This window comes from Heteronotia binoei, chromosome 20, assembly GCF_032191835.1.
Source record: "Heteronotia binoei isolate CCM8104 ecotype False Entrance Well chromosome 20, APGP_CSIRO_Hbin_v1, whole genome shotgun sequence".
NCBI lineage: Eukaryota > Metazoa > Chordata > Lepidosauria > Squamata > Gekkonidae > Heteronotia > Heteronotia binoei.
This window is the reverse complement of record NC_083242.1, coordinates 9,071,342-9,085,171: the sequence shown is the minus strand read 5'-3', so window position 1 is coordinate 9,085,171 and position 13,830 is coordinate 9,071,342. Positions and strand designations below refer to the sequence as shown.

The window sequence follows — 13,830 nt, the reverse complement described above, 5'->3', positions numbered from 1 at the left end:
CTGAAGAATTACTGGCCAGAGTTGCAGATTTTCTGGCTATTGTAGAGGTTACTGAGTAAATTACATACCCACGTTTGCAGAAGAAACCTGCCATCACACGCATTCACTAGTCAAGTCCATTTAAAAGTAGACCAGGAGGCCCCTGTTATAAAATGCTGGACACTGTGCTCTCTAATCCAGGGATTGTTATGCAGCTGCACCTACTATTCAATGGACAAGGTAGGTGGGGAGGAGGAGGGGGAACCCTCAGAAAGGTTCAGGAGCTGTGCTCCTGTGAGCTCCTGCGGAATCTGAGGCCTGCTTCTTTCATTGGCAAAAAACCTCTGCTATACTAACCAAGTATCTCAATAGAAACAAGGTCCAGAATTGCAGAGCTGAAGAATTACTGGCCAGAGTTGCAGATTTTCTGGCTATGGTAGAGGTTACTGAGTAAATTACATACCCACGTTTGCAGAAGAAACCTGCCATCACACGCATTCACTAGTCAAGTCCATTTAAAAGTAGACCGGGAGGCCCCTGTTATAAAATGCTGGACACTGTGCTCTCTAATCCAGGGATTGTTATGCAGCTGCACCTACTATTCAATGGACAAGGTAGGTGGGGAGGAGGAGGGGGAACCCTCAGAAAGGTTCAGGAGCTGCTCTCCTGTGGACTCCTGCTGAATTCAAGGCCTGAGAGTGCTACTGCACTGAGTTTCACATACACCAATCCGTTCTCTTTGAGTGCTTCCTGGGTACGTTGAACAGAAGAAACTCTGAGACAGCATTCCCGGTGGGGTGTCTGGGCCTAGGCATCTGATATGAAAGAAATGGCAGAAGCAAAGGAAACAATTTGAAAAAGAATTCCGGCTTCCAGGCCGGAGCGTGGTCACATTCAGCCTTGTAGCCGTTGGAACAGATTGCGGCTGAATGATTCAAAGAGAACAAGGTTACCCAGCTGTCTTGCTTGTTCCTTGCTTAGCTGGTTTTCTATTAAGTTGATTTGTTGCAACTGTTTCTAGCATGTCTAGTGTAGCTGAGCTATCTTTCTTTCCAGAGGGGCCTCTCTTTTGCCTTTAAGCAAAACAAAAAAAAGAAAATCAAAACACCATAAACAAATGTCTGCTTGTCTCAAAGAACATTTCCCTGTCACGTCTGCTTACCCGCAGATTGATGCTACCTGAAGAACCGCCAAGTGCTCCACCTAAAAACATCGTGGCTAGTGGACGGACCAATCAGTCTATCATGGTCCAGTGGCAACCGCCTCCCGAAAGCGAACACAACGGGGTTCTCCATGGATACATCCTCCGGTAAGTGACCATCTGTAGACCTGGAATAGGTGAACAATGGAGCCACGCCAGGGGATAAGGGGGAGATGAACCACCCAAAGCCGCATATTCAGTCAAATGATGGTGTGACGAAAGCATTAAAATGGGTCACCATTAATTTCACTCCCATTTATTGGTATTGAACAAGCCAGGTGGTAACATGCGATGTTTAATTGGGACAGGTTTCTTTCCCCCCGAGAAGTACATCATAGACAACCGTCTTCCAAGGCTGGAAGTGCCAGCCGCTACTTAGCAGGTTCGTAGCAAGTGTAGCAGGAGATAAAGGTGTTTGTTACTGTTGTTAGTCTGGAAACTTGCAAGCCGAGCCGCACGCCCTGCCTCAGTGGCACCTATAGCGACAGGCAACGTTCATCTGTGCATAAGATCCAAAAATAAAACGATCCCCCAATCACGCCTTTGTTCACAAGGCTGGGAAATGTAGTGGCTCCCAGTTCAGCTCCCCTCGCTGGTAGGTGGCAACGATGCATTCGTTGGCGATGATTTATGACAATTGATCCGATCGTAACTGATGATAGCAATTTCAGGCGTCAAGTAATAACTAATTGAATATAGGTGTGATTTTAACGAGGGAGCATAAGCCGAGTAGATGCGCAGGGTTGGTGAGCGAAGCTGCTTGGGGAAACTTTCAAATAACTGACTGTTAAAAAAAACAAGAAAAAAGGAGGGCATCTGAATGGTGCGGGAAGGCCGTCAAATTAGTTGTGATTCTTCAAAATGGCTGGTGCATTTGTCCAGTTGCCCGTTTGTACAATCCCATCAAAAGTCTGTTCATATTTGCACCACAAATTAAAAACCTGCCCTTTCAATGCTCTCCGTGGCTCACTGCAAGCAAACATAGGGTTTTCAACTGCAGGTTGGGAAATTCTTGGAGATTTGGGGGTAAAACCTGGGGAACGTGGACGTTGAGGAGAGGAGGGACCTCAGCTGGGTACACTGCCAGAGTCCACCCTCCAAAGCAGCCATTTTCTCCAGGAGAACTGCGCTCTGAAAAATCAGCCATAATTCTGGGAGATCTTCAGCCTCCGTCTGGTTGTTGAACTAAGAGAGAGGTCACTATGGAGATAATAAAAAACAAAGCCACAAGGTTACAGTGACAATTAACTAACAAATGTATTATTAACCATAAACACAAAGAAACACAAGTCCCTAATAAAGTCCTTAGAGTAGATTCATATGGGAAAAGTCCAACATGAGAACATAAGAACATAAGAGAAGCCATGTTAGATCAGGCCAATGGCCCATCCAGTCCAACATTCTGTGTCACACAGTGGCAATTTTATATATATATATACACACACATACACACACACACACACACACTGTGGCTAATAGCCACTGATGGACCTCTGCTCCGTATTTTTATCTAAACCCCTCTTGAAGGTGGCTATGCTTGTGGCCGCCACCACCTCCTGTGGCAGTGAATTCCACATGTTAATCACCCTTTGGGTGAAGAAGTACTTCCTTTTATCCGTTTTAACCTGTCTGCTCAGCAATTTCATCGAATGCCCACGAGTTCTTGTATTGTGAGAAAGGGAGAAAAGTACTTCTTTCTCTACTTTCTCCATCCCATGCATTATCTTGTAAACCTCTATCATGTCACCCCGCAGTCGACGTTTCTCCAAGCTAAAGAGTCCCAAGCGTTTCAACCTTTCTTCATAGGGAAAGTGTTCCAGCCCTTTAATCATTCTAGTTGCCCTTTTCTGGACTTTCTCCAATGCTATAATATCCTTTTTGAGGTGCGGCGACCAGAACTGCACACAGTACTCCAAATGAGACCGCACCATCGATTTATACAGGGGCATTATGATACTGGCTGATTTGTTTTCAGTTCCCTTCCTAATAATTCCCAGCATGGCGTTGGCCTTTTCTATTGCAAACGCACACTGTCTTGACATTTTCAGTGAGTTATCTATCATGACCCCAAGATCTCTCTCTTGGTCAGTCTCTGCCAGTTCACACCCCATCAACTTGTATTTGTAGCTGGGATTCTTAGCCCCAATGTGCATTACTTTGCACTTGGCCACATTGAACCGCATCTGCCACGTTGACGCCCACTCACCCAGCCTCAACAGGTCCCTTTGGAGTTCCTCACAATCCTCTCTGGTTCTTACCACCCTGAACAATTTAGTGTCATCCGCAAACTTGGCCACTTCACTGGCTTCTTCACGTGGTGATCTCTTCAGTGAAATTTTCTTCAACGAAATACGAATTTCCAAATGTTGCTTGAAAATCCCTGCACAGGTCGTCGACTTCTGCCCCACCTGTTTCCGATTCTTTCTCAACAGGGGATATTCCACAAATTAATAACAAATACAAGATTCTTGCATGGCGCTAACAGAGACCATAGTCTCCACAAAAACCTTCACTAATGGCAATTGCTCAAAAGGCTCAAAGCCAGGGGTGGCCAACGGTAGCTCTCCAGATGTTTTTTTGCCTACAACTCCCATCAGCCCCAGCCATTGGCCCTGCTGGCTGGGGCTGATGGGAGTTGTAGGCAAAAAACATCTGGAGAGCTACCGGCGGCCACCCTTCTCTAAGCGGCCAATCTGGATGTTGGTAACCTGGTCCCACCGGGATGTTGGCAACCTGAACAAGTGTGTGTATATGCTTGGGGGGGGGGGGCGTGCCTTGCACTGAAAAGTTCTGGAAAGTCACTTGGGGCCATCTCCAGTACAAACTGCAAGCATCTAGTTGGTTTCCAGCGGCATCAACTGCAGTTCGCACTCCCCAGCTGCAGTCTTCCTCTGAGCATGGAGTTTGAGAGCCGACACACTCTAGTCACATATTTTAAGCTACTACATGGCAAGGTGTTGTGCCTGCTAGGCGTAGACGTTGTGAGATGCAGAAGTAGACCACCTTTCCACTGCCGGCTGACAGAACACCAGGAGGTGTGCTGAACCGTCAGCTATAATATCTGTCAAAGCTCGTAGCGAGGGGAAGAAGCGGAACCGGAGGGGCATGACATTTCCAAACCGGCCTTCGCCGTCTTACTCCCCTTCTCCCCCAGAAGGTGTACTGTATTTATAGGGACAGTGTGTTTTTCGCAAAGCCAACAGTGCAATTACAGAAGAGCGCCACACTTGCCTGCTGTGGACGAGGCACGCAAAGAGGACAGCAAGCTGCATAAAACCTTTTGGTCTGCAGGGGGGGTGGGCTTCTCCTGAGATGGAGTGGGGGGGGGGAGGACAGGACAGAGGGAAGGCCCAAAGTCTGTGTCAAGGCTTTGGGTTATTGGTTTGAAGTGTGGAGTTGCAGCAACGAATGAGAAAGCATTGCTAAGTGAATACATTCCTCTCCAGCTCCGTGGGACAAGTGGATCTCTGTTTTTAGCGCAACTACATACATATGCTATATCAGTGTGCCATTTTTAAGAGCCAATCTGGTGTAGTGATTAAGCGCGCGGACTCTTATCTGGGAGAACTGGTTTGATTCCCCACTCCTCCACTTGCAGCTGCTGGAATGGCCTTGGGTCAGCCAGAGCTCTCACAGCAGTTGTCCTTGAAAGGGCAGCTTCCAGGCGAGCTCTCTCAGCCCCACCCACCTCACAGGGTGTCTGTTGTGGGGGAAGAAGATAAAGGGGATCGTAAGCTGCTCTGAGTCTCTCAGAGAGAAGAGCGGGGTACAAATCTGCAGTTGTCTTCTTCTTCTTTTCAACTCTGTGATTTATAAACAAGTTTACAATATGAAAAACAGCATAATTATCCAAAATAATAGTGGGGGGGGGGAGGCGGAATCAACAGAAGATAAATCTCAGCAAAGATCAATTAATTAATTCCAGTGAATGAGAGTCTGATTTCCAACTGGGTCTGTCTGTCTCCATAAACATGCAAGCGGAGGTTCCAGAACAGGGTTGCTAGCTCTGGGTTGGGAAATACCTGGAAATTTGGGGGGCGGATCCTGGATAGGGTGGGATTTGTGGAGGGGAGGAGCCTAGCAGGGTACAATGGCCAAAGAGTACACCTTCCAAAGCAGCTATTTGCTCCATTTTCTCCAGAGATCGGTTTTCATTACAGGAAATCTCCAGCCACCACCAGGAGGCTGGCAACCTCACAGATGAACTTCCTTGGGAGTAGGCATTTCACTGAAAAGACCGTTCCCAGTTGATGCTAATCTTGCATTCTGCAAAGGCAGCGACCTGAAGAGAACCACACTCGTTAGATCTTGAAGCTGGAAAATTCATGTAGAAGATGTTCTCTGAGATATGCTGACGCCAGACCTTTTAGAACAGGAGTGTCAAACAAGCGGCCCAGGGGCCGAAGCAGGCCCTTAGAATCATAGAGTTGGAAGGGACCTCCAGGATCATCTAGTCCAACCCCTACGTAATGCAGGAAACTCACAAACACCTCCCTCTAAATTCACAGGATCTTCATTGCTGTCAGGTGACCTCTGTTTAAAAACCTCCAAGGAAGAAGAGCCCACCACCTCCTGAGGAAGCCTGTTCCACTGAGGAATCGCTCTAACAGTCAGGAAGTTCTTCCTAATGTTGAGCCGGAAACTCTTTTGATTTAAATTTCAACCCGTTGGTTCTAGTTCTACCTTCCGGAGCTACAGAAAGCAATTCCACACCATCATCTATAGGACAGCCCTTCAAGTACTTGAAGATGGCCTTGGAGGGCTCCTATCAGGCCCCTGAGCAACTGGCTGAGCGACTGCTTCCTTCTCCCTCTCTCTTGCTTCCTTCTGCATCACAGCTTGCTTTGCCAGACTTGCTCAATCGCACAGGAGGTACAGAGCAAAGTCTCTATTTTCTCCATTGGCTGAGACTCCTCCCTCAGGGAGGAAGGGGGGAGGGAGAGCTTGCTTTGCCAGGCTCTCTCAATTGCACAGCAGATCTACTGAGCCAAGCCTCTCTTCCTTCTATTGGCTGAGGCTACTCCTCTTCCTGGCCCCTTGGGGAAGGAAGGAAAGAACCAGTTCCTCAGATCCCATGGGAGAGATACAAAGAAAGCACCTTTAAGACCAAGCAATTGTGTTTGTCTTCATCCTTTATAAAGTTTATATCTCTGCTACCTAATCTTAAATAGGTACACACACGGCCTAGCCCAACATGGCTCGGCCCAACAAGGTCTCATTTATGTTAGATCCAGCCCTCATAACAAATGAGTTTGACACCCCAGTTTTGGAAGTTTTAGGACTTTAAAAACACCTCAAATGTAATGATAGCCAGTGCAGTTGATGTGAAAAGTGTAGTGTGTTCCCACTCAGGTGTACCTATCGAAAGGTGGGCAATGCTGTCTTGTAAAGGCAGCCTTAACAAAGAACGTGGGGCTGCCGTCAAAAATAGCAAAAGTGTATGTCAGCATTACAACAAAACCCCAGCAAGTTCCTTGTCAAATTCCCCGTTCTCCATGTCCTGGTGGTCATCCTAGCAGCTACCTTGCAGGTTACTGTCAATGGGAGTTCAGAAATTTAGATCATAATGATGCCAGGACTTGGTAGGAACCGAACTTGACATCCCAGTGGGAGATAATACCGCTCAGCACGAGGCCGCAATTTTCAGCAGCTGCTCTGTGTTTTATTTCTTTCTTTGAACATTGCCTGACCTTCCCTCTCCCACCACCATCGGCTTTCCAAATGGCTTACAGCTCTTTTCAAACAACACAAATATACACAATGTGTGTCAAGTGTAGTAGCAGCCCCGTGGCACAGACTGGTAAAGCTGCAGTACTGCAGTCCGAGCTCTCTGCTCACGACCTGGGCTTGATCCCAGCGGAAGCTGGGTTCAGGTAGCCGGCTCGAGGTTGACTCAGCCTTCCATCTTTCTGAGGTCAGTAAAATGAGGACCCAGCTTGCAGGAGGGAAAGCGTAGATGACTGGGGAAGGCAAGGGCAAACCACCCCATAAACATATGAACATATGAAGCTGCCTTATACTGAATCAGACCCTGGGTCCATCAAAGTCAGTATTGTCTTCTCAGACCGGCAGCGGCTCTCCAGGGTCTCAAGCTGAGATTTTTCACACCATTTTGCCTCAACCCTTTTTTGTAAATGCCGGGGATTGAACCTGGGACCTTCTGCTTACCAAGCAGATGCTTTACCACTGAGCTACCGTCCCTCCCCAAGTCTGCCGTGAAAACGTCGCGATGCGATGTCACCCCAGAGTCAGAAACAACTGGTGCTTGTGCAGGGGGACTACCTTTACCTTTTTATGTAAAGTGCCATCGAGTTGCAGTTAACTTATAGGAATCCCAGCAAGGGACTTTGAAGGCAAGGGAGAAGCAGAGGTGATCTGCCATTGCCTTCTTCTGCAGAGCCTTCCTTGATGATCTCCCTTCCAAGCATTGGCCCTCCTTAGCATATAACTTCAAGTGACCCCAGCAAAGGGCTTTGAAGGCCAGGAAGAAGCAGAGGTGTTTTGCCACTGCCTGCCTTTGCAGAGCCTTCCTCGGTCATCTCCCATCCAAGTACTGACCCTGCTCAGCTTACAACTTAAGGCGACCTCAGCAAGGGACTTTCAAGACAAGGGAGAGAAGCAGAAGTGGTTCGCCGTTGCCTTCCTCTGCAAAACCTTCTTTGGAGGTCTGCCTTCCCAGTATTGACCCTGCATGGCTTCCGAGATCTGGCAAGACTGAGCTACACCATGCCCCCTATCCCTCCCCAAATATACATTAGTCCCACTTGAAAGCAATGGAGCCTAAACATCTAAACAACCTTCCCCCAGCACTTCATTATCCATGTGCTTGAGTTGGGTCAAGGGTCTGAGTTGCAACCTTCAGTGCTGTCGATGACCTGAAACTGTGCTGCGTGGTGTTAACTAGCTGAAGTCGTATCAACTGCTGAAGAAGAAGAAGAATTGCAGCTTTATACCACGCCCTTCTCTCTGAATCAGAGACTTAGAGCGGCTCACAATCTCCTGTATCTTCTCCCCCCCACAACAAACACCCTGTGAGGTGGGTGGGGCTGAGAGGGCTCTCACAGCAGCTGCCCTTTCAAGGACAACCTCTGCCAGAGCTATGGCTGACCCAAGGCCATGCTAGCAGGTGCAAGTGGAGGAAGAAGAAGAAGAAGATGATATTTGATTTATATCCTGCCCTCCACTCCGAAGAGTCTCAGAGCGGCTCACAATCTCCTTTCCCTTCCTCCCCCACAACAGATACCCTGTGAGGTGGGTGGGGCTGGAGAGGGCTCTCACAGCAGCTGCCCTTTCAAGGACAACCTCTGTCAGAGCTATGGCTGACCCAAGGCCATGCTAGCAAGTGCAAGTGGAAGAAGATGATATTGGATTTATATCCCGCCCTCCACTCCGAAGAGTCTCAGAGTGGCTCACAATCTCCTTTCCCTTCCTCCCCCACAACAGTCACCCTGTGAGGTGGGTGGGGCTGGAGAGGGCTCTCACAGCAGCTGCCCGTTCAAGGACAACCTCTGCCAGAGCTATGGCTGACCCAGGGCCATGCCAGCAGGTGCAAGTGGAGGAGTGGGGAATCAAACCCAGTTCTCCCAGATAAGAGTCCGCACACTTAACCACTACACCGAACAGGATGTCTGAACTGTGGCCTCTGGTTGTATTATTGTTGGAGTTATGACCCTCTATTTATGTATTATGTTTTATGAGATATTTTAAAGTTGTTGTTTAATTGGATATGTTTTATTTATTGCTATTGCGATGTTTTAATGTTGTAAGCCGCCCTGAGCCCGCCTTGTGGGATAGAGTGGGATATAAATTGCAAATTAAATTAAAATGAAAAATTAAATTAAAAAGATTATAGGACAGAAGCAGTCAAGAACCGTTGAAATAGAAAGCAGGTCCACATCGCTCAAGCCGCTGGAGAACAGGACAGTTTTAGCCTGTTGCTGAAAAGATCACAAGGCTGAGGGAAGGTGCATATGTTTGGGAAGGGAGCTTGGTGCGTCGCCGCAGAAGAGGGAACGTCTCTAGTTGCCTATTTCTCCTCCCCTCCCAGCAAAGATAGCGATGATTTTCCTACAACAGGACCTCAGATGCTGATCTCAGTAGACAGGCAACGTCATGCCGGAGCGGGTGATCCTTCAGGTTCAAGAAAATTGCCGCCTTTGTGGCCCTGCTATCTCTGCAGTCTCTCTAGGGAGGCCTGCCCTGCTTTCCACCCCCTTTCCCCGACAGCGGCTTGCCAGTTAACTGACTTTCAGGGATCAGTAGAAGTGCAATCTAACAATTTCTGTGTTTGCCATCTCCCGGAGTCATAATGCTTCATTTGCAAGTCTGACCGCTGTTTTTGGTCTCCGTGTTTCTGATCGGCAGATTAGCATATTCTGAAAAACCGCCGTGCGTCTTGTTTCCTGAAGGGCGGGAGCCATCTTGACCTCCCCCCTAGCCATGTTCTCTGGCTTCTGAAGAGCATTTGTTTTTGATAATTGTTCTTTCCTTACAATGTGGAGGGTTCCCCCCCCCACTTCCCTGCTACAAAGTACAAAAACAGCGCTTGGGGGGGACTTGCCAGATGGCCGTGACTTTGGAAGGGCGTAACTCTGACAAGGAGACACTTAACTTGATTTCTGTTTTCATCCTGTATCTCTCTGGGTTTTTTTTTTGTTTGTTTATGTTTATATCAGGGGTCATTTCATAGAAAAAGAGGTGCCAGAGCTCATCGGCACAACTCATTTCCATATGCCACACACCCCTGACATCATCGGAAGGGGTACTAAATTCTATCAGCTCAACAACTGCCTTAAAATGCTTCTCGAATTAGAATTGTCATACGGAAACCTAACTCCCATCATGCTTTTTAAAAGACTTTCTTCTACATGGCCTCAGTGAGATGAAGAAAAATCCCATCTGTCTGCTTGATACGTTTTGGTCATTTCCTCATTGTTTGTGGTGGGGAATATTACAAAGTTTGTCAGATCTCAGAGTTCAACAAAATTCTCACAGTAGGGTTGAACGATGGAGCCCAGAAGCAAGTATTGGGGTGGGGAGAGAGAGAAAGAAAGAGCCCAATAAAATTTAAAGGTTTCAGAGCTCTGCTCTCGTGAGCTCCTGTCCAAAATGAGGCCTGGTGTATATGTTTATGAGTGTGTGCGTTCATTTGAGACCAGAGATTGTGTAATTGCAGACCTGGGGGGGGGGGGGGGTGATGAAAGAATTCCTGCAGGAAAAGTATGGGGTCCGAAGTGCCGGGGTTGCACAGTCTGCTTGGTGATCTTGAATATCTGATCCCCCCTGAACAGCTGAAGTTCTGGATTACCAGGAGGAGCCTAGAGATCTCTTTGAATCACAGCTGATCCCCAAATGACAGAGATCAATTCATCTGGAGAAAATGACTTTTTGGGGGGAGGGTGGCTCTACAGGATTGTACCCTTCTGAGGCCTCTCCCTCAACCCTGCTTTCCCCAGGCTCCGCCCCCAAATCTCTGGGGATTTCCGTACCAGAGTTGGCAACCCTGGACATAAGCCATTTCCTCTCTCCCCACCAGAGCTGCCAATTCCAAGAATCCCCATCACTCCACATTGGTGGTTTCTCAAGAATCATGTGATCACTCCTGAGGTCTTAAGCGCTAGGGATCTGAAGTAATGAGTGAAATCGCAGGCCCAATTGACAGATGATGATGAAGAAGAAGATACTGGATTTATATCCCGCCCTCCACTCCGAAGAGTCTCAGAGCGGTCACAATCTCCTTTCCCTTCCTCCCCCCTCACAACAGACACCCTGTGAGGTAGATGAAGATATTGGATTTATATCCTGCCCTCCACTCCAAAGAGTCTCAGAGCGGCTCACAATCTCCTTTCCCTTCTTCCCCCACAACAGACACCCTGTGAGGTAGATGAAGATATTGGATTTATATCCCGCCCTCCACTCCGAAGAGTCTCAGAGCGGCTCACAATCTCCTTTCCCTTCCCCACCCCCCCACAACAGACACCCTGTGAGGTAGATGAAGATATTGGATTTATATCCCGCCCTCCAGTCCAAAGAGTCTCAGAGCGGCTCACAATCTCCTTTCCCTCCCCCCCCCCCACAACAGACACCCTGTGAGGTAGATGAAGATATTGGATTTATATCCTGCCCTCCACTCCGAAGAGTCTCAGAGCGGCTCACAATCTCCTTTCCCTTCCTCCTCCACAACACCCTGTGAGGTAGATGAAGATATTGGATTTATATCCCGCCCTCCACTCCAAAGAGTCTCAGAGCGGCTCACAATCTCCTTTCCCTTCCCCCTCCCCCTCACAACAGACACCCTGTGAGGTAGATGAAGATATTGGATTTATATCCCGCCCTCCATTCTGAAGAGTCTCAGAGCAGCTCTTTTCCCTTCCTCCCCCACAACAGACACCCTGTGAGGTAGATGAAGATATTGGATTTATATCCCACCCTCCACTCCGAAGAGTCTCAGAGCGGCTCACAATCTCCTTTACTTCCCCCCCCCCCCACATAACAGACACCCTGTGAGGTGGGTGGGGCTGAGAGAGCTCTTACAGCAGCTGCCCTTTCAAGGACAACCTCTGCCAGAGCTATGGCTGACCCAAGGCCATTCAAGCAGGTGCAAGTGGAGGAGTGGGGAATCAAACCCGGTTCTCCCAGATAAGAGTCTGAACAGTTAACCACTACACCAAACTGGCTCTCCAGTTTCCAAGATCGCCAAGCCCGGCACTTAGGACCCCATACTTTTCCTGCAGGAAGATGTCCCTTGATGGAAAAAAGCATGCCTTTGGGGGTGGGGAGGACTTGCAAAGGGTAGATGAATACAAAATCATCAATTTTGGCTGTAATAGTATAATTCAGGGTGTCCAAACTGCAGCTCAGGAGCCACATGTGACTCTTTCACATATATTGTGTGGTTCTCAAAGCCCCCACTGCTCCATTGACCAGCTTGGAGAAGTCATTTCTCTCTTTAAATCACTTGTTCAAGTCAAGCCAACCAGCAGCTTGGAGAATGCATTTAAAGTTGTCTTTTTCCACCTCTCCCTCCCTTCTCCCTCCCCCATATATTTGCTTTCTTTCCACCTTTCTTTCAATTTTTTCCTCCTTCCCTCCCTCCCTGGTGGCTCTCAAATATCTGATGTCCATGTCTTGCAGCTCTCAAACATCTTGACATTTATTTTATATGGCTCTTATGTTAAGCAAGTCATGAGTTTTATGTATTCCTGAACATGGACCCTTGGTGATGATGAAACACAAATGGGCCAGCAGTTAGTGTCTTCAGAAACATCCTTTTTAGGAAATCATTATGGGCAGGGCTTTTTTTTGTATTAGGAGCTCCTTTGCATATTAGGCCACACACCTCTGATGGAGCCAATCCTCCAAGAACTTACAGTAGGCCCTGTAAGAAAAGCCCTGTAAGCTCTTGGAGGATTGGCTACATAAGATAGGTGTAGCCTAATATGCAAAGGAGTTCCTGATACAAAAAGGCCTTGATTGTGGGGCACCCTGTCGTGCCCTTGGCATTCCTTTGGCCATAACGAATGACCCTTTCTCTGTGTAGGTACCGCCTGGCAGGTCTCCCCGGGGAGTACCAATACAAGAACATCACCAGCGCGGAGATTAACTACTGCTTGATCCAAGACTTGATCATCTGGACTCAGTATGAAATCCAGGTAGCCTCGTACAACGGAGCTGGCCTGGGCGCCTTCAGCAGAGCAGTCACGGAATACACTTTGCAAGGAGGTGAGCCGTGTCCTGAGTTTTTCGAGTCGGTTGTCTTTGAGGCGGCATTAGCCCTTTACTGGTGTTTGATGTTTGTCTGGGTGTGTCGGGGTGCATACGTTTCAATCACAAGATGTCACAGCCCCACTGTCCACTGCACCGGTCAGGCCGCATCTGGAGTATTGTGTGCAGTTCGGGAGGCCTCGCTTCAAGAAGAATGTGGACAGAATGGAGCGGGTGCAGAGGAGAGCAATGAGGAAGATCAGGGGCCTGGAGACCAAGCCCTAGGAGGAACATAAGAACATAAGAGAAGCCATGTTAGATCAGGCCAATGGCCCATTCAGTCCAACACTCTGTATCACACAGTGGCCCCAAAAAATTATATATATATAATTATATATATGTATATAAATTATAATTATGTATATAAATATATACACACACACACACACACACACACATATATACACACTGTGGCTAATAGCCACTGATGAAAGGCATCAGTGGCTATTAGCAATGGAGCAGAGGTCCATCAGTGGCTATTAGCCACAGCATATTGCTGAAAATCTCTGTCTGGGGCAGTGATGCTCTGCATTCTTGTGCTTGGGGGGGGGGGCACAGTGGGAGGGTTTCTAGCGCCACTGGCAGACCTCTTGATGGCACTTGGGTTTTTTGGCCACTGTGTGACACAGAGTGTTGGATTGGATGGGCCATTGGCCTGATCCAACATGGCTTCTCTTATGTTCTTATGTGACACAGAGTGTTGGACTGGATGGGCCACTGGCCTGATCCAACATGGCTTCTCTTATGTTCTTATGTGACACAGAGTGTTGGACTGGATGGGCCACTGGCCTGATCCAACATGGCTTCTCTTATGTTCTTATGTGGCACAGAGTGTTGGACTGGATGGGCCACTGGCCTGATCCAACATGGCTTCTCTTATGTTCTTA

General features: G+C 48.0%; 1 protein-coding gene across 1 annotated transcript in view; it reads left to right on the top strand.

Annotated features, from left to right (window-relative positions):
* SDK1 (sidekick cell adhesion molecule 1) overlaps positions 1-13,830 on the top strand; it is a 936,924-nt gene that overhangs the window by 624,953 nt on the left and 298,141 nt on the right. Inside the window, exons 18-19 of the mRNA XM_060260466.1 lie at positions 1,148-1,288; positions 12,720-12,901. Of these exons, the coding sequence (XP_060116449.1) occupies positions 1,148-1,288; positions 12,720-12,901 (323 nt within the window). The remainder of the gene's footprint in view (positions 1-1,147; positions 1,289-12,719; positions 12,902-13,830) is intronic.